The following is a 25,867-nucleotide window of genomic DNA, read 5'->3' as shown; positions in this document are numbered from 1 at the left end:
GACTCTAATGGTAAATAGCCACATCAGCACTCAGGTTTTTGACTGTGTGGTGAATTTATAATGGAGGGAAGTGATAACAAAACCTAAGTACCTTCTAACTCACCTTTAATTGTGGTTTAGGTCGGCGCAACATAAAACTTTTTATTTTAACACGGGGACTAACAAGCAGGTGATTCATGATAAGATCCAGCTCGGTGCTAAAGTGACCCGCTCGGATTTACAAGTAGTGTTTGTGTTGTGGTGAAGTAACGGAGAGCCTCAGTCTGAATAAATAATAATGTTTGTAAAAACTTGAGTCAGAATCAACTTGTTTAGTTTCTGTATTGCAATTTAAGAAGTAGTAAAATATGTTTTAAGCTTCATGTCATCTTCCCGGGTCAAATTGACCCAGTCTGTTTTGACTGTTCCTTCTTTTGTTCCTTTCCCACTCCCTTCCTTCCTTCCTTCCTTCCTTCCTTCCTTCCTTCCTTCCTTCCTTCCTTCCTTCCTCCTTCTCTCTTTCTTTCCTTCCTCTCTCTTTCCTTCCTTCCTCCTTCTTTCTTCCTTCCTTCCTTCCTTTCCTTCCTCCCTTTCTCTTTCTTTTCTCCACCCGACCTTTGCTTTCCTTCCTTCCTTCTCTCTTTCTTTCCTTCCTCTCTCTTTCCTCCCTCCCTTCCTTCCTTCCCTCCTTCCTTCTTATCTCTTTCTTTCCTTCCTTTCTTTTTCCTTCCTTCCTTCCTTCCTTTCCTTCCTCCCCTTCTTCTTTCCTCCCTCCCTCCTTCTCTCTTTCTTTCCTCCCCCCTACCTTCCTCCCTTCCTCCTTTCCTATGTCATTCTTTCTTTCCTTCCTCTTATCCTTTCTGCATCCCTCCCTTCCTTCCTTATTTCCTCCGTCCTCCCTTCCTCCCTTCCTCCCTTGACTCGAGGACAACAGGAGGGTTAATTCATTTCTTAAACCATTAAAATTGGCGACATTTTCTCATTTTAAGTTCCTTCTGATGAAAGATGAGATCCAACGTGAACACATTTCTTTCTTTTTTATTGTTCCTGCCTTTGGAAGAATCCGGTCTTTGCTGTTTTTACTGTCATGATAAATAACAAACAACAAATAAAACAGAAATGCAAATAAAATAAAAATAAGAGGTGCGAAAAATTAATAATGACAATAAAAAAATGCCACAAAAGTCATAAAAAGGAACACTAGGCACTAAAAATGTACTGCTGTGCTTCCTTAACCCTCCTGTTGTCCTCGGGTTGAGGAAGGAAGGCAGGATGGGGGAAGGAAAGGAGGGATGAAGGAAGGAAGGAGGTAAGGAAGGAAAGGAGGGAGGAAGAAGGAAGGAAAGGAGGAATGAAGGAAGGAAGGAAGGGAAGGAGGGAAGGAAGGTAAGAGTGAGGGAGGGAGGAAAGAAGGAAGGAGGAAGGAGGGAAGGAAGGAAGGGAAGAGGAAGGAAGGAAGGAGGGAAGGAAGGAAGGAGGGAGGAAGAAGGAAGGAAAGGAGGGATGAAGGAAGGAAAGGAGGGAAGGAGGAAGGAGGGAAGGAAGGTAGGAGGGAGGGAGGGAGGAAAGAAGGAAGGAGGACGGGAAGGGAAGGAGGAAGGAAGGAAGGAAAAGGTAGGGTGGAGGAAAGAAAGAGAGAAGGAGGAAGGAAGAAAGGAAGGAAGAAAGAAGGAACAGTCAAAACAGAGGACGACACAAAGGTTAATAATCTTTCCCTGCTCCTCTCTTTCGTCTCCGTAGGCAACGCCATCCAGGCGTTCGGTAATGGGACAGATGTTGGAGTGTGGCAGCCGATGTCTCCCGTCCAGACCACCACCTCCACCACCACGCCCTACCAGAGGAACCGCGAACGCAACCCCAACACCATCGACAACAACCACATCAACACAGACCCTGGCATCTATCACTTCTGTGGCAGTCTACAGGTGAGACACACACACACACACACACACACACACACACACACACACACACACACACACACACACACAGGATGAAGCTAGTGTTGGTTTCCATTATACAGTTCTAGCACTACTCGACTCGACTCGGGTTGGTACCAGGAACCTTTTCCATTACTATAGTTCCTCCTCAACGTGGGCGGGGTCGTCATAGCAACACCCTAACCCTAACCCTAACCCTAACCCAATGGAGGACATAGAGGCGATGGTGTACTTGCACAAAGCAAGAAAATTGAGCCGTCCCGCTGAGGGGTCCAATTCAGCCCACTTTCCTTCCAGTCTTTTTTTTCCTTCCTTCCTTCCTTCCTTCCTTCCTTCCTTCCTTCCTTCCTTCCTTCCATCTGTCCTTCTTCCCTTCCATCTTTCCTTCCTGTCTTCTTTTCCTCCTTCCTTCCTTCCATCTGTCCTTCCTTCCTTCTTTCCTTCCTTCCTTCCTTCCTTCCTTCCATCTGTCCTTTTTCCCTTCCATCTTTCCTTCCTGTCTTCTTTTCCTTCCTTCCTTCCATCTGTCCTTCCTCCCTTCCATCTTTCCTTTCTGTCTTCTTTTCCTTCCTTCCTTCCTTCCTTCCATCCTCCCTGTATCCTGATGTGTGTATGATCAGCAGTTGACACACTCTTGTATAACTCCCTTGTGTGAACCTGAATGCACCGTCCCCACCGTGCATGATAGGACTTCCTTCCTCCCTCCTTACCTTCCTTCCTCCCCCTTTCCTTCCTTCTTCCTTCCTTCCTTCCTTCCTCCCTCCTTCCCTCCTTTCCTCCTCCATCCTTTCCCTCCTATCCTTCCTTCTTGCCTCCCTCCCTTCCTTCCTTCCATCTGTCCTTCCTTCCTTCCATCCTCCCTGTATCCTGATGTGTGTATGATCAGCAGTTGACACGCTCTTGTATAGCTCCCTCGTGTGAACCTGAATGCACCGTCCCCACTGTGCATGATAAGACTGTGAAACTGTATTTCTCAGCTGGAGCAGCCACTCCTGCTCGACAGGAGCAACACTTATCTGGCTGATGAAACAGAAGGATCACTGGCAGCAATCCTGAGCAGCAGTGATGGGCTCCTCCTGGGTCAGGGAGGAAGTGAGGATAATACTGTCATTACCCACAGAGTGATGATAGGGACTCAGAGACTCGTTTCACGTAACACAATAATATCCCAGCATCATAAAGGCGCCGCGGTTATTGTTTACCGACATTTACAGAAAATCCTCCGGCAGGGTTTACTGACATGCACCTTTAAAATTTCTTACTGCAAACAGACATTTTAATTATGAACATTATGTTTTTATGCATGTGGTGTTATTATTTATGATGGTCATTACTGTTGCTAGCAGAGTGTCTGAATTGTTGCAGCTGCACACGAGAACAGGATTCATCTTTAACTGTTATAATGTCGGATATCTCTGTTAACCCTCCTGTCGTCCTGCCGGGTCAAATTGACCCCGTCTCTTTTGACTGTTCCTTCTTTCCTTCCTTCTTCTCTCCTTCTTTAATTTTTCCTTCCTTCTTCCCCTCCTCGCCTCTTTCTTTGCTCCCTCCTCCTTCCATCCTTCTTTCCTTCCTTCCTTCCTCCTTTCCTTCTCTCCTAAATTCCTTCCTCTTTTCGTCCTTACTCCTTTCCTTAGTTCCTTCCTTCCTTCTTCCCTCCCCTCCTTTCCTTCCTTCTTTGGTCCATCCTTCCTTCCTTCCTTCCTTCCTTCCTTCCTTCCTTGCTCCCTTCCTTTCCTTTGTCTTATTAAAGGTCAGAGATCAGATTGGCAGCCTTGAAAAGTCTTGTCAATGAATTTGGGAGTCACAGAAGAATGCAGAAGAACTTGAATTTAATCATACCACCCTACACACACACACACACACACGCGCACACACACACACACACACACACACACACATGCATCCATGCAGACATACAGTCCTGCAAATTTAGTTGGCACAACACACATAGATATTGCGGATAGATGCAATTTCACACTCTTGGCTGCACACAAAAAATATATACACAGATGCAAGTACACTCACTCGCTGTCAACACACACACTCACACATTTACACACACACACACACACACACACACACACACTCACACACATTTACACACAGTCTGTACTGATAATGAGCTTTGTTGGTGTACTGGTGCGTGTGTGCTGTTGGCACCGCTCTGATAGTACGTCAAGTACAAGTTAATGAGAGAGTTGTTGTGTTAAACCACTTCTCTCTCTGTCTGTGTGTGTGTGTGTGTGTGTGTGTGTGTGTGTGTGTGTGTGTGTGTGTGTGTGTGTGTGTGTGTGTGTGTGTGTTTGTCTGTGTGTGTGTGTGTGTGTGTGTGTGTGTGTGTGTGTGTGTGTGTGTGTATGGTTTTGTGTGTACGGAGGCATCAAGGCAGCCTCTGCTGTTGTAATGACACACTCAGGGGACGGGCCTGTCAGAAGACTCACTCCACTCTCCTCATTGATCTCTCTGTCTTTCTCTCTTTCTCTCTCTCACACACTCAATAACACACACACACACACACACACACACACACACACATACACACGCAGAATAATAACCATTAACCAGTGACTCTGAGCCTCTCCACTCTCATCCAGTGACAGCCCAGCAACACTTAGCAACAGTGCTTTTACCTCAGTTTGAACGTTAAGAATCAAAGTGTGGACAGAGAGGAAACAGGAAGGAAGGACAGGAGGAAGGAAGGAAGGAAACAGGAAGGAAGTGGAGACCTGTACGCCTTCTTCTTTCCCTTTAGCCAATGTTCACAAATCAAGTTTAACTCCTTTGTGCAGACAGTGGGATATAAGTTCTTTTGACTTTAAGCTTCAAATTAGATTAGATGAGATCCAGCTTTCCATTTAGTCTTCATCTCAGAAGTCCAGTTTTCTCTCCTCGTGTTGTTTTATTTTTCCGCTTACTTCCTGTGACGTGACAGGAAATCTTCTTTTTCGTCGTTCTTTTTTGAGGTTTTAGAGCAGGGGTGTCAAACATGCGGCCCATGGGCCAGAACCGGCCTGCCGAGGGGTCCAATTCGGCCCACTTTCCTTCCTGTCCTTTTTTTCCTGTCCTTTTTTTTACTTCCTTCCTTCATTCCTTCCTTCCTTCCTTCCTTCCTTCCTTCCTTCATTCCTTCCTCCCTTCCTTGGATCTGTCTTTCTTCCCTTCCATCTTTCCTTTGTGTCTTCTTTTCCTTCCTTCCTTCCTTCCTTCCATCTCTTTCCTTCATTGCATCCTCTCTTTCATCTTTCCTTCCTGTCTTCTTTTCCTCCTTCCTTCCTTCCTTCCTTCCTTCCATCTCTTTCCTTCATTGCATCCTCTCTTTCATCTTTCCTTCCTGTCTTCTTTTCCTCCTTCCTTCCTTCCTTCCTTCCATCTGTCCTTCCATCTGTCCTTCCTTCCTTCCTTCCATCTGTCCTTCCTTCCTTCCTCCCTTTCATCTTTCCTTTCTGTCTTCTTTTCCAACCTTTCCTTCCTTTTCTTTCTTCCTTCCTCACTTCCACCTGTCCTTCCTTCCTTCTCCTTTTCTTTCCTCCCCACCTTTCTTCCATTTGTCCTTCCTCCCTTTCTGCCTTCCTTCCTTCCTTCCTTCTGTCATTCCTTCCTTCCTTCTTTTTAATGGTCCGGCCCACATTAGATCAAATTCCCTGTTTTAGAGGAAATTAAAACACTACGGCATTTTATATTTTCATCACACAACATGGCTGAAGGACCCACAGCGAACGCACACACACACACACACAGACACACACACACACACACACACACACACACACACACACACACACACACACACACCAGGATGCAGACACACAGTTTTCAAGCCTCAGGGCAACATCGGCCTGTTCTTATGAATATAGTTGACTCCAGAACAGGAAGAAGTGCCCTGGACAAATATGGAAATCTACCACATGCTAATGTGACTTTTCCGAACGGGCAGGTATTAGGCAAATCCAGAGCACGTGGACGCAAGGCATGAATACATTTTTATTTTGTTGATGTCCAAATCTTTTTATGTATTGGAAATAAGCTACTGCCAGTTGTTGTTTAATATAATGGGATACTTTACACGGTATGCAAAGGTTTATATGGTTTATAAGTGTATGGGATGTAATTTAAAGGGTCAGTTCAACTAAATTATAAATAAAAAACCTCAGTGGGATATACTAATGCAGATATATTTGGCTTTATTTGCAATTTTGTTTTTTTTGCCATCTCCAGCAATATTTCTGCCTCCACCTCAATTCATTGGTGATGCTCACAGGATTACATTTGATAAAATCAGCAGCAAGGAAAGGAAGGAAGGAAGGAAGGAAGGAAGGAAAGAAAGATGGAAGTAATGAAGGAAGGAAAGAAGGAAGAAAGGAAAAAAGGAAGGAATAAAGGAAGGATGGACGAAAGGAAGGAAGGATGGAAGGAAGGAAGAAAAGGTGGAAGGAAAGCAGGAAGGATCATGGAAGAAAGTAAGGAAGGAAGGAAGGTTGGAAGGAAAGTACGGATAGATGGAAGGAAGGAAAAAAAGACAGGAAGGAAAGATGGAAGGATGGAAGGAAGGAAGGAAGGAAGGAAAGAAAGGAAAGACAGATGGAAGGAAGGAAGGAAGGAAGAAAGGGTGGGAGGAAGGAAGGAACGACAGGAAGGAAGGAACGAAGGAAGGATGGAAGGAAGAAAAGAAGACAGGAAGGAAAGATGGATGGAAAGGAAGGAAGGAAGGAAAAGAAGACAGGAAGGAAAGATGGAAGGAATGAAGGAAAAAAGAAAGAAAGAAAGAAAGGGAGGAAGGAAGGGAGGACAGATGGAAGGAAGGAAGGAAGGAAGGGTGGGAGGAAGGAAGAAAAGGTGGAAGGAAAGCAGGAAGGATCATGGAAGAAAGTAAGGAAGGAAGGAAGGTTGGAAGGAAAGTAAGGACAGATGGAAGGAAGGACAGATGGAAGGATGGACGAAAGGAAGGAAGGATGGAAGGAAAGTAAGGACAAATGGAAGGAAGGAAGAAAAGGTGGAAGGAAAGCAGGAAGGATCATGGAAGAAAGTAAGGAAGGAAGGAAGGTTGGAAGGAAAGTAAGGACAGATGGAAGGAAGGAAGGAAGGACAAATGGAAGAAAGGAAAAAAAGACAGGAAGGAAAGATGGAAGGAAGGAAGGAAAGAAAGGAAAGACAGATGAAAGGAAGGAAGGAAGGAAGGTTGGAAGGAAAGTAAGGATAGATGGAAGGAAGGAAGGACAGATGGAAGAAAGGAAAAAAAGACTGGAAGGAAAGATGGAAAGATGGAAGGAAGGAAGGAAGGAAAGAAAGGAAAGACAGATGAAAGGAAGGAAGGAAGAAAGGGTAGGAGCAAGGAAGGAAGGGTGGAAGGAAGGAACGAAGGAAGGATGGAAGGAAGAAAAGAAGACAGGAAGGAAAGATGGAAGGAATGAAGGAAAAAAGAAAGAAAGAAAGAAAGGGAGGAAGGAAGGGAGGACAGATGGAAGGAAGGAACGAAGGAAGGAAGGAAGGAAAAAAGGAAGGGAGCAAGGAAGGGAGCAAGGAAGGGAGGACAGAAGGAAGGAAGGAGGGAAGGGAAAAAAAGACAGGAAGGAAAGTGGGCCGGTTTGGACCCCTCGGCGGGCTGATTCTGGCCCACGGGCCTCATGTTTGACACCCTTGCTCTAAAACAACCACTCTGAACTCAAAGTGATGAAGCTTGTGTTTAGTCATCGTGTTCTTCAGACCACGCTTGAGATTCTCGGCCTGTTCTCGTGTTTTTGTGTTTTTGGGGTTTTTATGCAGAGACCTGAAACTACAACATGATTTATAGACATCATTCCAGCGGAGCCGAAGCAAAAGTGTAATAACAGAGTACGCTTTCTTCACTTTCTGTATTACCAATGCCTGCTACACTCTCTACATCCTTATTGGGGTTTTTTTTTTGAGTCCAGATTCACAAAACTATACATTGGAGTCATTTATTATTCTGTCACACCTATACACACACACACACACACACACACACACACACACACACACACACACACACACACACACACACACAAACACACCTACGCGCGCACACACACACACACACACACAAGCCAAAACTTTAGTTGCATTCACTTACAGCAGAGGTGTCAAATTCATTTTCATTCAAGGGCTGGATCATTAAAAAGATGGAGGAAAGGAAGGAAGGAAGGAAGGAAGGAAGGAAAGAAGGAAGGAAGGGAGGAAGGACGAACAGAAGGAAGAAAGGTTGGAAGGACAGATGGAAGGAAGAAAGGTTGGAAGGACAGATGGAAGAAAGGGAGAAAGGATAGATGGAAGGGAGGACAGAAGGAAGGAAAGGAGGAACGACAGATGGATGGAAGGAAGGAAGGAACAAAGAAAGGAAAAAAGGAAGGTAGGGAGGATAAATGGAAGGAAGGACATAAGGAAGAAAGGGAGGAAGGACAGAAGGAAGGAAGGACTGAAGGAAGAAAGGGAGGAAGGACAGAAGGAAGGAAGGACTGAAGGAAGAAAGGGAGGAAGGACAGATTGAGGGAAGGAAGAAAGGAAGGAAGGAACGAAGAAAGGAAAATAGGAAGGTAGGAAGGACAGATGGAAGGAGGAAAGGGAGGAAGGACAGAAGGAAGAAAGGACAAATGGAAGGAATGAAGAAAGGAAAATAGGAAGGTAGGAAGGACAGATGGAAGGAAGGAAGGAACGAAGAAAGGAAAATAGGAAGGTAGGAAGGAAAGATGGACGGAAGGAAAAGAACACAGGAAGGAAAGCGGGCCGGATCGCCCCCCTCAGCGGCCCGGTTCTGGCCCACGGGCCTCATATTTGACACCACTGACTTCCAGCATCCAGATTTCTTATCTTAAACTCACAAACTACTTTTTCCCAAACTCTCAATCAGATGCTTCATTTAGAGAAAAAAAACAAACCCCTCCAAAATAAAATACATAAGTAGTTCAGATTGCTGATTATAGAGCTCTCTTCTCTAAATCTCTAAATGAGCAAATCAACTCTTTGTGGACTCGCAATCAACACAAGAGCTAATCAGTTTCAATCTGTTTAGAAATTAACCAGAGGAGGAGTCGAGGCTCGGAGGAGAGAGAGGGAAGATTATCGTTGTGATCCATCATCGCTGAATGAATGTCGAGTTTATTTGTAGATTTTGTCCTTTTTTGTATAATATTTGTAAAAGTTGAGACATATTGTAGTTGTAGCTTTTTAATTAGACACGTGAAACATGAATTCCTTTAAGAGTAAACTCTGAGATAGACATTATTATTAACCCTCCTGTTGTCATTGAGTCAAGGAAGGAAGGGAGGGAGGGAGGAAGAAGGAAGGAAAGGAGGGAGGAAGGAAAGGAGGGAGGAAAGAGAGAAAGAGGCAAGGAAGGAAAGAAAGGAGGAAAGAAAGAGAGGAGGAGGTAAGGAAGGAAAGGAGGGAGGGAGGAAGGAAAGGAGGGAGGAAGGCAAGGAGGGAGGAAAGAAGGAGGTAAGGAAGGAAAGGAGGGAGGAAGAAGGAAGGAAGGAAGGATGGAGGAAAGGAGGGAGGAAGGAAGGAAGGAAGGGAGGAAAGAGAGAAGGAGGTAAGGAAGGAAAGGAGGGAGGGAGGAAGGAAAGGAGGGAAGGAAGGAAGGAAGGAAGGAAGGAAGGAAGGAAGGACGGAGGAAAGGAGGAAGGAAGGAAGATAGGAATTATTAGTATAAATCCACTTAAATACACTGTAGGTGGATAAAATATTTAATATTTATCATTATTTTGTGGTTACACCATTTGACATTTATCATGATATAAAGTTGATGTGATGAACATGTTAGCAGGGTTAGGGTCTCCGTCTAGCTCTGGTTTGGTCTCCTCCAGCTCCTGAGGGTCAGGGTTAGGGTCTCCTTCTAGCTCTGGTTTGGTCTCCTCCAGCTCCTTAGGGTTAGGGTTAGGGTTAGGGTCTCCTTCTAGCTCTGGTTTGGTCTCCTCCAACTCCTGAGGGTTAGGGTTAGGGTTAGGGTCTCCTTCTAGCTCTGGTTTGGTCTCCTCCAACTCCTGAGGGTTAGGGTCTCCTTCTAGCTCTGGTTTGGTCTCCTCCAGCTCCTGAGGGTTAGGGTTAGGGTCTCCTTCTAGCTCTGGTTTGGTCTCCTCCAGCTCCTGAGGGTTAGGGTTAGGGTTAGGGTCTCCTTCTAGCTCTGGTTTGGTCTCCTCCAGCTCCTGAGGGTCAGGGTTAGGGTCTCCTTCTAGCTCTGGTTTGGTCTCCTCCAGCTCCTGAGGGTTAGGGTTAGGGTTAGGGTCTCCTTCTAGCTCTGGTTTGGTCTCCTCCAGCTCCTGAGGGAACTATCCGTCTGCTAAATGCTACGCTAGTCGTTAGCACGTCGTCCGTCTACAGACAGTCTGCTGACCTTCACACTGGGAGGTTTTATCAGAGCTGCTGAAAACAACTTCCTGTAACATCCTGCTAGAAATGAGTTTAATGAAATCCTTGAGACTGAACCAGAACAATAAAGTTGGGAACCATAAAACCAAAAACCAGTTAAGAGAAGCCAAAAAAAAAGAAAAAAGAAATGCTCCTCAGAACTGCAGACTCCGCATACATCGATAATCCTCCGTCTCCAGCGACTCCTCTCCTCACAGAAACAATCATTTAATCCTTTTTCCCTTCCTTCCTTCCTTCCTTCCCTCCCCCCTTCGACTCCTCCATTTAATCCATCCTTAAAGCTGCCAGCATGACTTCACATCTTTTCCTTCCAGCCTCCTTTCCTCCCTTCCTCCCTTCCTTCTTTCCTTCCTTCCTTCCTCCCTTCCTTCCTCCCTTCCTCCTTTCCTCCCTTCATTCTTTCTTTCCTTCCTTCCTTCCTTCCTTCCTTCCTTCCTTCCGTCCTTCCTCCTTTCCATCCTGTCCTTCCTTCCTTCTTTCCTCCCTTCCCTCCTTTCCATCCTGTCCTTCCTTCCTTCCTTCCTTCCTCCTTTCCTTCCATCTTCCTCCCTCCTTCCCTCCTTCCGTCCTTTCCTTCCATCTTCCTTCCTCCTTCCCTTCCTTCCTTCCTTCCTTCCTTCCTTCCTTCCGTCCTTCCTTCCTTCCTACCTTCCTTCCTTCCTTCCTTCCTTCCTTCCTTCCTCCTTTCCTCCCTTCCTTCTTTCTTTCCTCCCTTCCTTCCTTCCGTCCTTCCCTCCTTTCCATCCTGTCCTTCCTTCCCTCCTTTCCATCCTGTCCTTCCTTCCTTCCTTCCTTCCTCCTTTCCTTCCATCTTCCTCCCTCCTTCCCTCCTTCCGTCCTTTCCTTCCATCTTCCTTCCTCCTTCCCTCCTTTCCTTCCATCTTCCTCCCTCCTTCCCTCCTTCCCTCCTTTCTTCCTCCGTCCTTTCCCTGCTATCCTTCCTCCCTCCCTACTTCCCTTCCTGCCTTCCCTCCTTTCCTCCCTTCCTGCCTTCCCTCCTTTCCCTCCTGTCCTGTCCTTCCTTCCTTCCTTCCTCCCTCCCTCCTTTCCTTCCATCTTCCTCCCTCCTTTCCTCCCTTCCTGCCTTCCCTCCTTTCCCTCCTGTCCTGTCCTTCCTTCCTTCCTTCCTTGCTTCCTCCCTTCCTGCCCCCCCCCCCCCCCCCCCCACTGATTCCTTTCCACACATAAACAATCATTTAATCCTTAATACAGAAATATTACTTGTAGCAGTTTTAAAGCTGCCAGCATGACTTCACATCTTTTCCCAGTCTTAACTTAAAAGTGTTTTATTTGTCTGACCTTTCTCCAGACGCTTCAAAAAGTCCTGACCAGGTTTTCCAGACAAGAGTCCTCAGTTACTAGTTAAGGATGAAAAAACAGAGTGTTCAAAGTCTTAACCCTCCTGTTGTCCTGGAGTCAAGGAAGGAAGGGAGGAAGAAGGAAGGAAAGGAGGGAGGGAGGAAAGGAAAGAAGGAAGGTAGGAGAGAGGAAAGAAGGAAGGGAGGGGAGGGGAAAGAAAGAGAGAAGGAGTCAGGGACGGAGGGAGGAAGGAAGGAGGGAAGGAAACAAGGAGGGAGGGAGGAAGGGGGGTGGAGGGAGGGAGGAAGGAAAGAAAGAGAGAAGGAGGGAGGGAGGAAAGAAGGATAGAGGAAAGAAGGAAGGGAGGAAGGTAGGGGAGGGGAAAGAAAGAGAGAAGGAGTCAGGGAGGGAGGAAGGAAGGAGGGAAGGAAACAAGGAGAGAGGGAGGAAGGGGGTGGAGGGAGGGAGGAAGGAAAGAAAGAGAGAAGGAGGGAGGGAGGAAAGAAGGATAGAGGAAAGAAGGAAGGGAGGAAGGTAGGGGAGGGGAAAGAAAGAGAGAAGGAGTCAGGGAGGGAGGAAGGAAGGAAGGAAGGGAGGAAGGAAGGAAAGTAGGAGAGAGGAAGGAAGGAAAGAAGGAAAGAAGGAAGGAAGGAAGGAAGGAAGGAAGGACAGAGGAAAGAAGGAAGGAAGGAAGGAATCTGACCCTGAATAGCATATAAGGGTTAAAAACATTAATTGGTTTATTTATGTAATTTACTCGTCGTCATAACAACTCAACATATTTTTGGTGCTTGGACAGCTGCGACACTTTTAGCTTAAACTGAAAGTCGACACAGAATCCGCAGTAATTAATTACTCTGATCAACAATCAATGGCGTCGATCAACAATCTAATTAGACTTAAACTGCTGCTGTCAATATGTTTACACAACAGGTACAAACCGGACACAAGCACCACTGTCCTAATGGTGTAACCGAACCTCAAATAGCCTCCGTCCGTACCCGCTCTGATCATAAAAACACAGATTGGAAGAAACAGAATTACAAAATAAAGCTAAATTTGGAGAGTTGACCCAGAGAGCCTGTTAAAGTTTTAATGCTTGTGGTGTTTACAGTGAGAGGAGACGGAGAGCGAGGCTGAGAGCGAGGCTGAGTGCAGAGGGACAGTCACACACACACACACACACACACACACACACACACACACACACACACACACTTCATCTCACATTTATCAATTCAACAGCCGTCGCACACTGAAACACGCTGTCTTTGATTCTCTCTCTCTTTAAAACACACACACACACACACACATACACACACACACACACACACACACACACACACACACACACACACACACACACACACACACACATACACACACACACACACACAAACACACACACACACACTCAAACACACACACACACACACACTCAAACACACACACACACACACACTCAAACACACACACACACAGTGATAAAGCAATTTTAATGTGTTTCATAGGAAATTAATGAAGGACTATTAAAATGACAGCATATGGGTCAGTGATGAGTAATAAGGTTTAGTAAGATGAGTAATTCAAACATATCTTTAAAAAAAAGTTTTAAAAGCAGCATCAGGTTTGTTAAAATGTATATTTAGTATTTTTGTTGGTTTTATATCATCTGAAATGACATTTGCACCATTTTTTAACCAAAAGTCAGACTGAATGCTCCTGAAAATGTCAAATGGTGTAACCACAAAAGAATGATAAATATTAAATATTTTATCACCTACAGTGTATTTAAGTGGACTTATACTAATAATGTCTGTAAATGTTTCCTGGTCTCCATGGTTACCCAGATTAAATGTAATATTTAGAACAATAGTATTCCATTAGCTTTATTTAATATAAAAGTTATAATGTAAGATCATGCCAAACTAGTTGATATGGTGTTTTATTGACTATTTACTGATTTTAACCTTCGTGTTGTCCTCCCGGGTCAAATTGACCCCGTCCTCCCTTCCCTTCTTCTCTCTTTCTTTCCTTCCTCTCTCTTTCCTGCCTTCCTTCTTTCCTCCCTTCCTTCTTTCCTTCCCTCCTTCCTTCCTTCCTTCCTCCCTGACTCCTTCTCTCTTTCTTTCCCCTCCCCTACCTTCCTCCCTTCCTTCTTTCCTCTGTGAAAGAGGCTGATTATGAGTCAGAATATGAACAATATGTGAGAGATTTCCTGGAAACTGAAAATCCAAAAATGCTTCGTGACCCCAAAAGCTTGAAGGCAAAATGCGGATGTGTTCCTGATAAACACGTTCAGAACATAATACATCTTCCTTTTTTCTTTTTTTTAATGTTTTTGCCAACATTTTCAGAAATTTGAGTTCAGTGCGGATATTGCAGCAACATCTGGAACATATAACCTTTTTCATCTGGATCATTGACATTAACCAAAAAAAGTATAACTACAAACAGAAATCTTTATTTAATCCTCCTGTTGTCCTCGAGTCAAGGAAGGAAGGAAGGGTGGAAGGAAAGGAGGAAGGAAGGAAAGCTGGAAGGATGGAATGAAGTAAGGAAGGAAGGAAGGAAAGAAAGAAAGCTGGAAGGAAGGGAGGAAGGAAGGAAAGAAAGAAGGAATGAAGGAAGGAAGTAAGGAAGGAAGGAAAGAAGGAAAGAAAGCTGGAAGGAAGGAAGGATGGATGGATGGATGGAAGAAAAAAAAGAGAGGAAGAAGGAAGGAAAGAAGGGAGGGTTAGGGAAGGAAAGGAGGAAGAAAGAGGGAAGGAAGGGAGGAAGGATGGTAGCAGAGAGGAAGGAAGGGAGGAAAGGAAAGGAAGGACGGAAGGAAGGAAGGAAGGAAGGAAGGAAGGAACAGTCAAAGCAGACGGGGTCAGTTCGACCCGGGAGGACGACAGGAAGTTTAATCAGTTTCTTGTGTGTTTTATTTTGAAGGTTGAATTGTGTGTTTTATTTTGAAGGTTGGATTGTGATTCTTTGTGTTTTTCTTTTACAGGCTCAGAAATTGAAGTCAAACTCAACTGTGGATGGCGTCTTATGTGTGGTGAGTTCACTGTCACTTACATTATACGATAATTTATATTCATTTCTTACATTACATCATCCTTGACTAAATCCATTGATATATTGATATAAGATGATAAAAATTAAAGGTGCAACATCCATGTAGGGAGAAATACCTTCCTCCCTCTTTTCCTTCCTTCCTCCCTCTTTTCCTTTCTCCCTCCCTCCTCCCTTCCTTCTTTCCTCCTACCTTCATTCCTTCCTCCCTTCCTTCTTTCCTCCTACCTTCATTCCTTCCTTCCTTCCTTCCCCCCTCCTTTCCTTCCATCTCCCTCCCTTCCTTCCTCCTTTCCTCCCTCCATCCCTTCCTTCCTCCTTTCCTCCCTTCATCCCTTCCTTCCTTCCTTCCTTCCTTCCTTCCTTCCTTCCTTCCTCCTTTCCTTCCTCCCTCCTTTCCTTCCACCCCCCCCCTCCTTCCTCCTTTCCTCCATTCCTCCCTCCCTCCCTTCCTTGCCCCCTTCCTCTTTTCCTGTCTCCCTCCTTCCTTCTTTCCTCCGTCCTTCCTTCCTTCCTTCCTTCTTCCTTTCCTCCCTTCTATCCTCCTTTCCTTCCATCTTCCTCCCTTACTTCCTTCTTCTTCCTTTCCTCCCTTCTATCCTCCTTTCCTTACATCTTCCTCCCTTCCTTCCTCCTTCCCTTCCTTCTTCCTCCCTTCCTTCCTTCCTTCCTCCTTTCCTTCCTTCTCCCTCCCTTGCTGCTGCTATAGATAAAGTTAGGACTTTTTATCCGAAGGAAACATTTTATTTAAGATCACAAGGCAATTGGCCGAGTTATCAAATCATCAGCAACTCTAATCCAGCCTGTGTTGGAAGTCTCTGACCTCCGTCTGACAGTGATTGCCACAGCAGTCCTCTCTCTGCCTCCTTTGTAAACTCCTGTTCTTTGTACTTCCTTTGAGGCTGAAACATAACATAACCTTCCTGTCGTCCTCCCGGGTCAAATTGACCCCGTCTGTTTTGACTTCTTTCCTCCCTTCCTTCTTTCCTCCCCCCTCTCTTCCTCCCTTCCTTCTTTCCTCTGTCCTTCTTGTCTTCCTTCCTCCCTCTTTTCCTTTCTCCCTCCCTCCTCCCTTCCTTCTTTCCTCCTACCTTCATTCCTTCCTTCTTTCCTCTGTCCTTTATTTCCTTCCTTCTTTCCTTTCCTCTCTTCCTCCTTCTTTCCATTCTTCCCTTCCTGCCTTCCTTCCCTCCTCCCTTCCTTCCTTCCTTCCCTTCCTTCCTTCCTTCTTCCTCCCTTCCTTCCTCCTTTCCTCCCTTCCTTCCTTCCTTCCTGCCTTCCTTCCTTCCGTCCTTCTTTCCTCCCTGCCTTCCTCCCTCCTTCCCTTCCTTCCTTCCTCCTTTCCTCCCTTCTTTCTCCCTTCCTTACTTCCTTCCTCCTTTCCTCCCTTCTTCCTCCCTTCCTCCCTTCCTTCCTTCCCTCCTCCCTTTCTTCCTCCCTTCCTTCTTTCCTCCTAGCTTAATTCCTTCCTTCTTTCCTCCGTCCTTCCTTCCTTCCCTCCCTTGCTGCTGCTATGGATAAAGTTAGGACATTACTTCTTAACCTGAGAAAAACCTGCACAAGTCATATCTCAGGAAAACAATTTTATTTAAGATCACAAGGCAATTGGCCGAGTTATCAAATCATCAGCAACTCTAATCCAGCCTGTGTTGGAAGTCTCTGACCTCCGTCTGACAGTGATTGCCACAGCAGTCCTCTCTCTGCCTCCTTTGTAAACTCCTGTTCTTTGTAGTTCCTTTGAGGCTGAAATGGGAACGTTGCTTTTCTGGTGGCTTTTAAAGTTCACTGTAAATGTCATTGTACAATAATAAGGCAGTGTTATGCAGCGGACTGACATTTAATAGAGGCAGGGACAGGTCTGGAGGAGATGACCCAGCAGTTAGCTCGCAGCTTTATTAGCAAAGACTGGTGGGGAAGCTCTCTCTATATATACATCTATAATATACACACACACACACGCACACACACACACACACACACACACACATACACACATATACACACACACACACACACAGCTCCACGGTGGCATTTTAGTTATAAAAACAACCTTTCCGTGTTTTACTTTGTCGTAGCAGCTGAATACAATTAAGACTTTTAATGCATTAATTAAACATAACCTCCATTTTTAATTTAACCTTCCTGTCGTCCTCCAGGGTCAGATTGACCCTGTCTGTTTTGACTCTTCCTTATGTCCTTCCTTCCTTCCTTCCTTCCGTCTGTACTTCCTTTCTTTCTTCCTTCCTTCCTTCCTCTCTACCTCCTTGTCTCTTTCTTTCCTCATTCCCTACCTTCCTCCCTTCCTTCTTTCCTTCCTTACTCCATCTTTTCCTTTCTCCCTCCCTCCTACCTTCCTTCTTTCCTCCGTCCTTCCTTCCTCCCTCCCTCCTACCTTCCTTCTTTCCTCCGTTCTTCTTTCTGTCCTTCCTTCCTTCCTCTTTTCCTCTTTTCCTTTTTCCTTCCTTCCTTCCTCCCTCCTTTTCTTCCTTCTTCCATCCTCCCTCCTTTTCTTCCTTCTTCCTTCCTTCTTCCCTCCCTCCTTCGCTCCTTTCCTTCCGTCTTCCTCCCTTCCATCCTTCCTTCTTCCTCCCTTCCATCCTTCCTTCTTCCTCCCTTCCATCCTTCCTTCTTCCTCCTTTCCTTCCTTGACTCGAGGACAACAAACCCTTTAAATTTGACTAAACCACATGGACACAAAAAACCTAATTAACTTATATGTATTTTATTTTTGTAACCATGCTAAACTCTCTCTCCTCTCTTCTGTTTCTCCCTCAGGACCCTCAGATAGACGGTCCGAGCACATCCAACGCCATCCTGAGAAACTCAGCTTCCTCCAGACGGCCCTCAGATCTGGTCTCTCTGCTGCCCCCTCTGCTGTGGCTGTGGTACTGCACCCTGCCAGCGCTGTCCTCGCCGGGCGTCTTGTAGCCTCAACGCTTAAATTACAGCCACAAAAAAAAAAAAACTACAAGGGACTGACAAACAAACACACATTTGTATTATAAAAGAAAAAGCAAAACAAGAAATTATATCCTTTCTTTCTCAGTAATACCTGATGTACTTTTATTTCCCCCCTCTCTCTCTTTTTTTTGATTCCTACTTTTGCTTTTTTTAATGAATTTTTGGGATTTCTTTTTGTTATTTGTTGAGTTTTTTGCAGCTGTGTGCTAAACAGTGATCTACTTATATGTGTTAACTCAGTTTGGCTGTATGTTCCCTTTTTTGGGGTTAATTGAGGGAAAAAAGGGAGGGGGGGGGGGTTTAAAGCTTCTGTGTTTGCTCTATTGGGCAAAAATGAGAGGATCACATTCCACTGAATACAACGACAGAACACACACACACACACACACACACACACACATACCTGTTTTTACTACCTCGTGGGGACTCCTGAGTGGCTGATGTACCGTGGGGTCCAGCCTTTCTAAAGGGTCTAGAGACATAATTTTAACTCCTAAATTCATCATAATTCTGTTTGAACAGAAAAAATTACTTGAAATGTCAATAACTCTCACATAAATTTGAAACCTGCATTTTGCTCCCCTCATTGGGACCCGTAATGCTAACATCTATTAGCATACAATTGACATCACTGTTGACCACAGTACAATTCATATTCAGTAGTTGAACAAATGTTGGATTGAAACCCTAACCCAGGGGGGCTAACTGATAAGCTAATATGCTAACATGAAGCTAACATGCTAATATACACACTTACACACTTTGGCAGGAACCTGTACACTGCAGTACCGTGTGTGACCTCTGGGGTCCACACAAAGTCAGGAAAACCAGCCCTGTGAGGACCAGGCCTATCACAACGCTGTTTGCTTTTGATTCCAATGCAGGAAAAATCGGTCCCCACGGGTTAATAATATTTCAGGTTTCGGTCCCCACCAGGATAGAAAAACACACACACACACACACACACACACATAATGTAAATGAGCATCGATTTTCAACGTCGCCAAATCAGTTTTCACTCACGTCTGTTTGTGTGTTGAGGCTATCGGTGGGTTCTTTTGCTTAAAAAGTCACAGTCAGTTCAGTAACGGCTACATTTTATCACTTGGGCAACTTTTTTTATTTTTAAGGTGTCATTTCGTCTCCTCTCTTGGTGATTTGTGTATGTTTTAAATGACGTGATTTGGTATTTTACATTTTTATGAGCTAAAAGATAAATTAATTAACCTAAGAGCCTTTTAACCCTCCTGTCGTCCTCCCGGGTCAAATTGACCCCATCTCTCTTTTGACTGTTCCTTCTGTCCTTCCTTCTTCCCCTCCACCCTTCTTTCTTTGCTCCCTCGTCCTTCCATCCTTACTTCCTTCCTTCCTTCCTTCCTTCCTTCCTTCCTTCCTTCCTTCCTTCCTTCCTTCCTTCCTCCTTTCCTCCCTCCCTCCTTACTCCTTTCTTTCCTTCTTTCCTTCCTTCCTTCATTCGTTCCTTCCTTTCTTCCTTCCTTCCTTCTCTCCTTTCCTTCCTTCCTCCTTTCCTTACTCCTTTCCTTCCTTCCTTCCTTCCTTCTTTCCTTCTCTCCTAAATTCCTTCCTCTTTTCATCCTTACTACTTTCCTCCCTCCTTTCCTTCCTTCCTCCTGTCCTTCCTTCTGTTCTTCCTTGACTTGAGGACAACTGGAGGGTTAATGTTAACCCCCACCCCCACCCCACCCCCACCCCCGCCCAAATAATGTAATGTAGTGTAGCTCATACTGAACACACAATCGCCGCTGGCAAAAGCACACAGGCGAAGACCCACAAACACATACGGCACACTTTCACACATTCAGACAAACACACACACACACACACACACACACACACACACACACACAATGCCAAGGCTTTCTGCTCCCTTTTTTTTTTTTTTTACACCTTGAGTGATACTCGGAGATCACAGAAACGGTAGATAGTGTAAACGCTGCTGTGGATGGCTGAATCCACTCGACTCATTAGTGATTGTACATAACTTGTAATTGTTAAAAAGTCAAAGCCATGTTCAGTGTTTCTTTTCGGAAGCTGCTGCAGTTTCACCTCAATGAGTTTCTTTTTTTTGTTGGGGGGGGTGAGTTTTGATTTGATGTACTTTGCTGCACACATTGCGTCCACAAAAACAAAACAGCTGAGGAGCTATAAAAAACAAAAAAACACAAAAAAAAAAAAACTAGGCTAATTGTTGTAGAGTATATTCAACAGTAACTCTCACATCATCCAACCGCTCTGACGTTCATCCTTCTTCTGTCACTTCAGTGTTACAGTACGACTTATTGCCTCGATTGTGTGAAACTGTCAAAATTTCAAATGGGACTGTTTGCTAAGCCCCCCCACCCGTCTCCGCTACTTTTACTGCCGCTACACCTCCTGTCAAGCTTTGCATGCTAGCACGGCGTTTGGCAGTTTTTACCGCTCGAAAAAATTGGAAGAATTGAAGCTTCGATTTCAGGCTGAAGTACGGCAAAAAGTAGCGAAGTAACGATGTAAATCAGCTGTAGCTAGCTAGTTCATTAGCAGAGTGATGTGTGCTGGCTGTAAAACCTACCTAGATTACTTTTTTTTTTAATGGTTTCAGCTTTTATTTTAATAATATGACATTTATGTGGGATATCTTGATAATTCTGCACTGAAATATATAAATTAAACCTGATTCTGTAGGTCTGATGTAGGAGATGTGGAGATAAATTAGCAGGTTAAAGCTAATTAGCCCTATAGCATTATCAGATAAGTTTAATATTAGACTTTTATTTTGTTGTCATATAATTTAATATTCACTTTTATATTAAAAAAAACAAACTTGGACAAGCAACAGAAAGATAAATGACCTGAAGTAGGCTTTATTTTTCTAAATGTTTCCCCTATAATGCCACAAAATAATAAATGTTACCACTGTAAGTAGTAAACTTAGGTATGCTTATTTTTTTAATAAGAAATGACTTTTAATAATAATGAGATAGCGCTCAATAACAAAGGTTTTATTTTGAAAAGCTTAGACCGGAAGCCACAGGAAGCCGGCAGATATAAGGCTGCTGCTGGGGAGAGAAAGTTAATTAAGCCCAATGAACAAGAAATGTCCAATAAATGCAGTATGTTTCTAAAGTTTAAAAAAATAATAATTTCAATAATCGTGATTTCAATTTTGACCCAAATAATCGTGATTATGATTTTTTCCATAATCCAGCAGCCCTACAAAGCACACACACACTTTGACATGTTGAATTAATCCAAAGCTTGACAGTCTTTATTCTACCTAGCTACAGTTGCTATGCTACGTGATTGGAGAGGGGAGGGGTTTAGCAAACGGCCATTCTCTATTTGTTATTAACGTAAAGGAAAACATGTGACACGTGACTTATGTACTGTGTTTAAATTCATTTTTTAAATATAAATATATATATATACAAACGTCTGCTGCTCCCCGAGGACTGCTTCGGAAGAATTTTTAAAAAGTAACATCCAGTCCTAAAAATAGTAGACGAGCATCTGCTTTCATCAGCTTTATTTTATTATTATGTTTTTTTCCCTCGACAAGAAATTCAAACTTTTTTATTTCGACTGACTTTTCCAACGTTTTCCATACATCACTGTGGCATGTTCACCAAAAACTTAACAATGACATCATCAATATGGACGCTTGACAAGAGCATTTTTCAAACAGACACACACACTTCGCTTGGGTTTATGTAGCTTCTCAATAAAATAAAAAAAACAACATGATAATGTATAATAGTAGAACTTAAATGTTATTTACCGAGCATAAAAACATGGTATATGCACTGTTATGTACTTCTTGGCTGAAAACTTATAAATTGGACAAAAATAAATGTCTGATGATTATTCTACGCCAGAGCATTGTGAGCTATTTTGACATTCAGATACAACATAGAGTACGTTGAATAAGCCAGAATATTGTTTTTTATAACAACTTATATGTATATTTCTCCCAGTATGTACATGATTGTGGAATATTATTGCATCTGAGAAAGAGGATATCAATGTAACTCTCCTTACTTGTAGTTAACTGTATTTCCTAAGCATATTGTTTTGTACCATAGCCCCCCCCCTCCCTCCTCCCTCCTCCCTTTTCCCTCCCTTTCCTTCCCTTCCTCCCCCCATTTATGACGTTGCTTAAAAATATATAGTATTGATTTTTTTGGCTAAGATTTAAAACTTATTTTTCTATCTTTTACTAATGTTTTTTCGCTTTTTTTTTTTTTGATGATGAGTAGAAGTGAATGAAAGCCACAAATAACTCAATTTGTTTTAAAAAAAATGACGAAGTTGAGTAAAAAAAGGGGGGTTTGTGAATACATGATGAGCGAGAAGGCAAATATATTATATAAAAATAGCATTTACAAGCTTTTTGATGATATATTTGACTCGATAAAGGACGATTCCCACAGATTGTATATTAGTGCACTTTTGATGGGGTGGAAGCTAAGAGATGAAATGTTACGCAACAAAATCTCTTAAAGGGACGGTTTACATTTTTCTCAGACTTGGGTTTTAATGTCTGATCATTTTTATATATTTCAATCCCAGAGACGAATCTTCAAAAACCGAGCCCTGGAATTTCTTAGCTGCGCCACTTTGGGGAATATGAGATAAAAGTAAAAAAAAGTTTGTTCACCTTTCTTTGAAGACTACTCTGATATATATATCTCGGTAGTCATCAAAAACTGGGATCTACTACTTTTTTTTTTTTCAGGGGGGAAAAAAAAGAAAAAGATACTGAATATTTTTTGCTGTCCATCTCCATCTCCATCTCCATCTGTTGTTTAAATATGACGAGGAGATGCAGACTCCCCTCAGCTATCCCCGGCATCATTAACTTCTTAGCTTGTGAAAATGTAAAATCTATTGTACAAAAAGTTATAATTAAAAACTGTTAAATCACCCAGACTGTGTTTATGTGTGTGTGTGTGTGTGTGTGTGTGTGTGTGTGTTATTTTATTGAGCTATGATCCTTGCTTCCTTCCTTCCTTCCTTCCTTCCTTTCTTTCTTTTTTCCTTCTTTCCTTCCTTCCTTCCTTCCTTCCTTTCTTTCTTTTTTCCTTCTTTCCTTCGTTCCTTCCATCCTTCCTTTCTTCCTTCCTTCCGTCCTTCCTCCCACCCTTTCTTCCTTACTTCCATCCGTCCTTCTTTTCCTTCCTTCCTTCCCTCTTTTCCTTTCTCCTTCCCTACTTTCCTTCCTTCTTCCTCCCTTTCTTCCTCCCTCCCTCCTTTCCTTCCTTTCCTCTCTCACTCCCCCCTTTCCTTCCTTCTACCTTCCTTTCTTTTTTCCTTCTTTCCTTCGTTCCTTCCATCCTTTCTTTCTTCCTTCCTTCCTTCCTCTTTTCCTTTCTCACTCCCTCCTTTCCTTCCTTCCTTCCTTCCTTCCTCCCTGCCTTCCTTCCTTCCTTTCTCCCTTCCTTCCTTCCTCCCTTCTTTCCTTCCTTCCTCTTTTCCTTTCTCACTCCCTACTTTCCTTCCTTCCTTCCTCCCTCACTCCTTCCTCTTCTCTTTCACTCCCTCCTTTCCTTCCTTCTCCCTTCCTTCCTTCCTTCCTTCCTTCCTTCCTTCCTTCCTTACTTCCTCCCTCCCTCCTTCCTTCCTCTTCTCTTTCACTCCCTCCTTTCCTTCCTTCTCCCTTCCTTCCTTCCTCCCTCCCTCCTTCCTCTTCTCTCTCACTCCCTTCTTTCCTTCCTTCTCCCTTCCTTCCTTCCTTCCTTCCTTCCTCTTTTCCTTTCTCCTTCCCTACTTTCCTTCCTTCTTCCTCCCTTCCTCTTTTCCTGTCTCCCTCCCTACTTTCCTTCTTTCTTCCTTCCTTCCTTTCTCCCTTCCTTCCTTTCTCCCTCCCTACTTTCCTTCCTTCTTCCTCCCTCCCTTCCTTCCTCCCTCCTTTTCTTCCTTCTTCCTTCCTCCCTCCATCCTTTGCTTCCTTCTCCCTTCCTCCCTCCTTTCTTTCCTTGACTTGAGGACAACAGGAGGATTAAAAGAAAAGTTTTGGGTCATCTGAGCTGACCCCGACAGGCTGATAAGACCTCATGAGTTAATGTTGCCGACCTCGGGTTACCATGGCAAAAGGAGTCATGGAGAGCGAGAGAGATGAGACGGGATAAAAGAAAGAGTCATCTGAGGTTTCTGATGACTTTTCAGACATGAGCGAGGAGGGGGGGTGGAGCACTGTATTATCTGGAGCTTCATGGGGGAGACACAAGAGGTAAACCAGAAACAATGGGGCATCAGTTAATCCTGCACATAGAGCAGGGGTGTCAAACATGCGGCCCGTGGGCCAGAACCGGCCCGCCGAGGGGTGCAATCCGGCCCACTTTCCTTTCTGTGTTCTTTTCCTTCCTTCCATCTGTCCTTCCTACCTTCCTATTTTCCTTTCTTAATTCCTTCCTTCCTTTCATCTGTCCTTCCTACCTTCCATCTGTCCTTCCTCCCTTTCTTCCATCTGTCCTTCCTCCCTTTCTTCCTTCTGTCCTTCCTCCCTTCCTTCCTTCCATCTGTCCTTCCTTCCTTCCTTCCATCTGTCCTTCCTACCTTCCATCTGTCCTTCCTCCCTTTCTTCCTTCTGTCCTCTCTTCCATTTGTCCTTCCTCCCTTTCTTCCATCTGTCCTTCCTCCCTTTCTTCCTTCTGTCCTTCCTCCCTTTCTTCCTTCTGTCCTTCCTCCCTTCCTTCCTTCCATCTGTCCTTCCTTCCTTCCTTCCATCTGTCCTTCCTCCCTTTCTTCCTTTCTTCTTTCCTTCCATCTGTCTATCCTTTTTTCCCTCCTTCCTTTTGCCTGTATTTCCTTCCTTCCCTCCATCTTTTTAATAATCCGGCCCACATGAGATGAAATTGGTCTGTATGTGGCCCTTGAATGAAAATGAGTTTGACACCTTCGACATAGAGCCTGAATGTGTTCACCTGAAAGCAATCGGCCGAAGGAGTCAGTTATGTTTATTTGAATCTATTAATATCACTGTAATATAAATATATATATATATATATATATATATATATATATGGAGATAATTTGGATTTATCTGCTGATACATTTTGGCATAGCTGTCTCTGAAATAGGATCCAACTGATGCCAATATTAGTCGATAATATCAGCTGACTGATATATCGGTCTGGCTCTCCTCTGAAACTCCTCCTGCTGCCTCACTGCCAGTTATCAAATGATCCTTTAACTGGAGGTTAAACTGTATTTCTGCTCAGATGTGGTTTTCCATTACGTTGGGTAGTTTTGATGAGTTATCGTGCAGCTAAAAACTTCATTGTCAATTTGTTGGGATGGAGTGAAAACAGCCTCAATAAATCAATACAATACTTTATATTCCCTTCTTTAAACTTTCAGAGATGTTGATTTATTTAGCAAAAGGAAGTTTTCTATAACTGAAATCAATTCTCATTCAGTTTGCTCTCGCCAAAGAAACACTGAAATAAAATCAGCTGATATAAAGCAGAGCAGGCAGATGGCCGACTGTTTAACAATTTCCCTCAATTTCCAGCTTGGTAAGAATAAAATCAAATAAAAGAATGACGATGTGTTAATCACAGTATGAGTGTGCAGTGCGTATTGTGGGTATTTATCACTGACTGAGCAGCTGGTGTGTTATATACGTATGTAGTGTGTGAGGGTAAGTGTAACCCACAGTCAAATATGAACAAATACAAATAATTCATTAAAATGCATAAATAAGTTGAAACAGTTAAAACGTCACATTTGATTAAATAAGAGTCATTAAAAAACTGTGATAATAATTTCATGGGAATGTTTAACCCTCCTGTTGTCCTCAGGTCAAGGAAGGAAGGAAGGAAGGAAGGAAGGAGAGAGGGAGGGAGGCAAGGCAAGGCAGTTTTATTTATATAGCGCATTTCATACACAATGGCAATTCAATGTGCTTTACATAAAACAGAAAAACATGTAATTTGAGAAACTTAAAACATACAATTAACCCCCACCCCACCCCCCCCCCCCCCCATAATAAAAACAAAGTACAGAAAAATAGAAAGACATAAATAAAATGATTGCAGCATAAAATAATAAATTAGCTTTAAAATCGTTAAAAGGACATAGAGTGAAAATTAAAGATTAAAATGTAAAGTGCTTTAGAAGAGCTCAATCATAAGCTCAGGAGATGAGAAATGTTTTTAACCTGGATTTAAAAGTGTTCACAGTTGGGGCTGATTTCAGGAAGGGAGGAAATGAGGAAGGAAGGAAAGGAGGGAGGGAGGGAG

At 43.6% G+C, this 25,867-nt stretch overlaps 1 protein-coding gene across 1 annotated transcript in view; it reads left to right on the top strand.

Moving 5' to 3' along the window:
- Positions 1 to 17,600, top strand: part of gfra1a (gdnf family receptor alpha 1a) — a 173,248-nt gene extending 155,648 nt beyond the window's left edge. The window contains 3 exon segments of the mRNA XM_053333677.1: positions 1,720 to 1,904; positions 14,599 to 14,646; positions 17,439 to 17,600. Of these exon segments, the coding sequence (XP_053189652.1) occupies positions 1,720 to 1,904; positions 14,599 to 14,646; positions 17,439 to 17,591 (386 nt within the window). The 3' untranslated portion in view covers positions 17,592 to 17,600.
- The last annotated feature ends 8,267 nt before the right edge of the window (positions 17,601 to 25,867 follow it).

This window comes from Scomber japonicus, chromosome 14 (genome assembly GCF_027409825.1).
Source record: "Scomber japonicus isolate fScoJap1 chromosome 14, fScoJap1.pri, whole genome shotgun sequence".
Classification (NCBI taxonomy): domain Eukaryota; kingdom Metazoa; phylum Chordata; class Actinopteri; order Scombriformes; family Scombridae; genus Scomber; species Scomber japonicus.
This window is presented reverse-complemented; position numbering and strand designations above follow the sequence as displayed.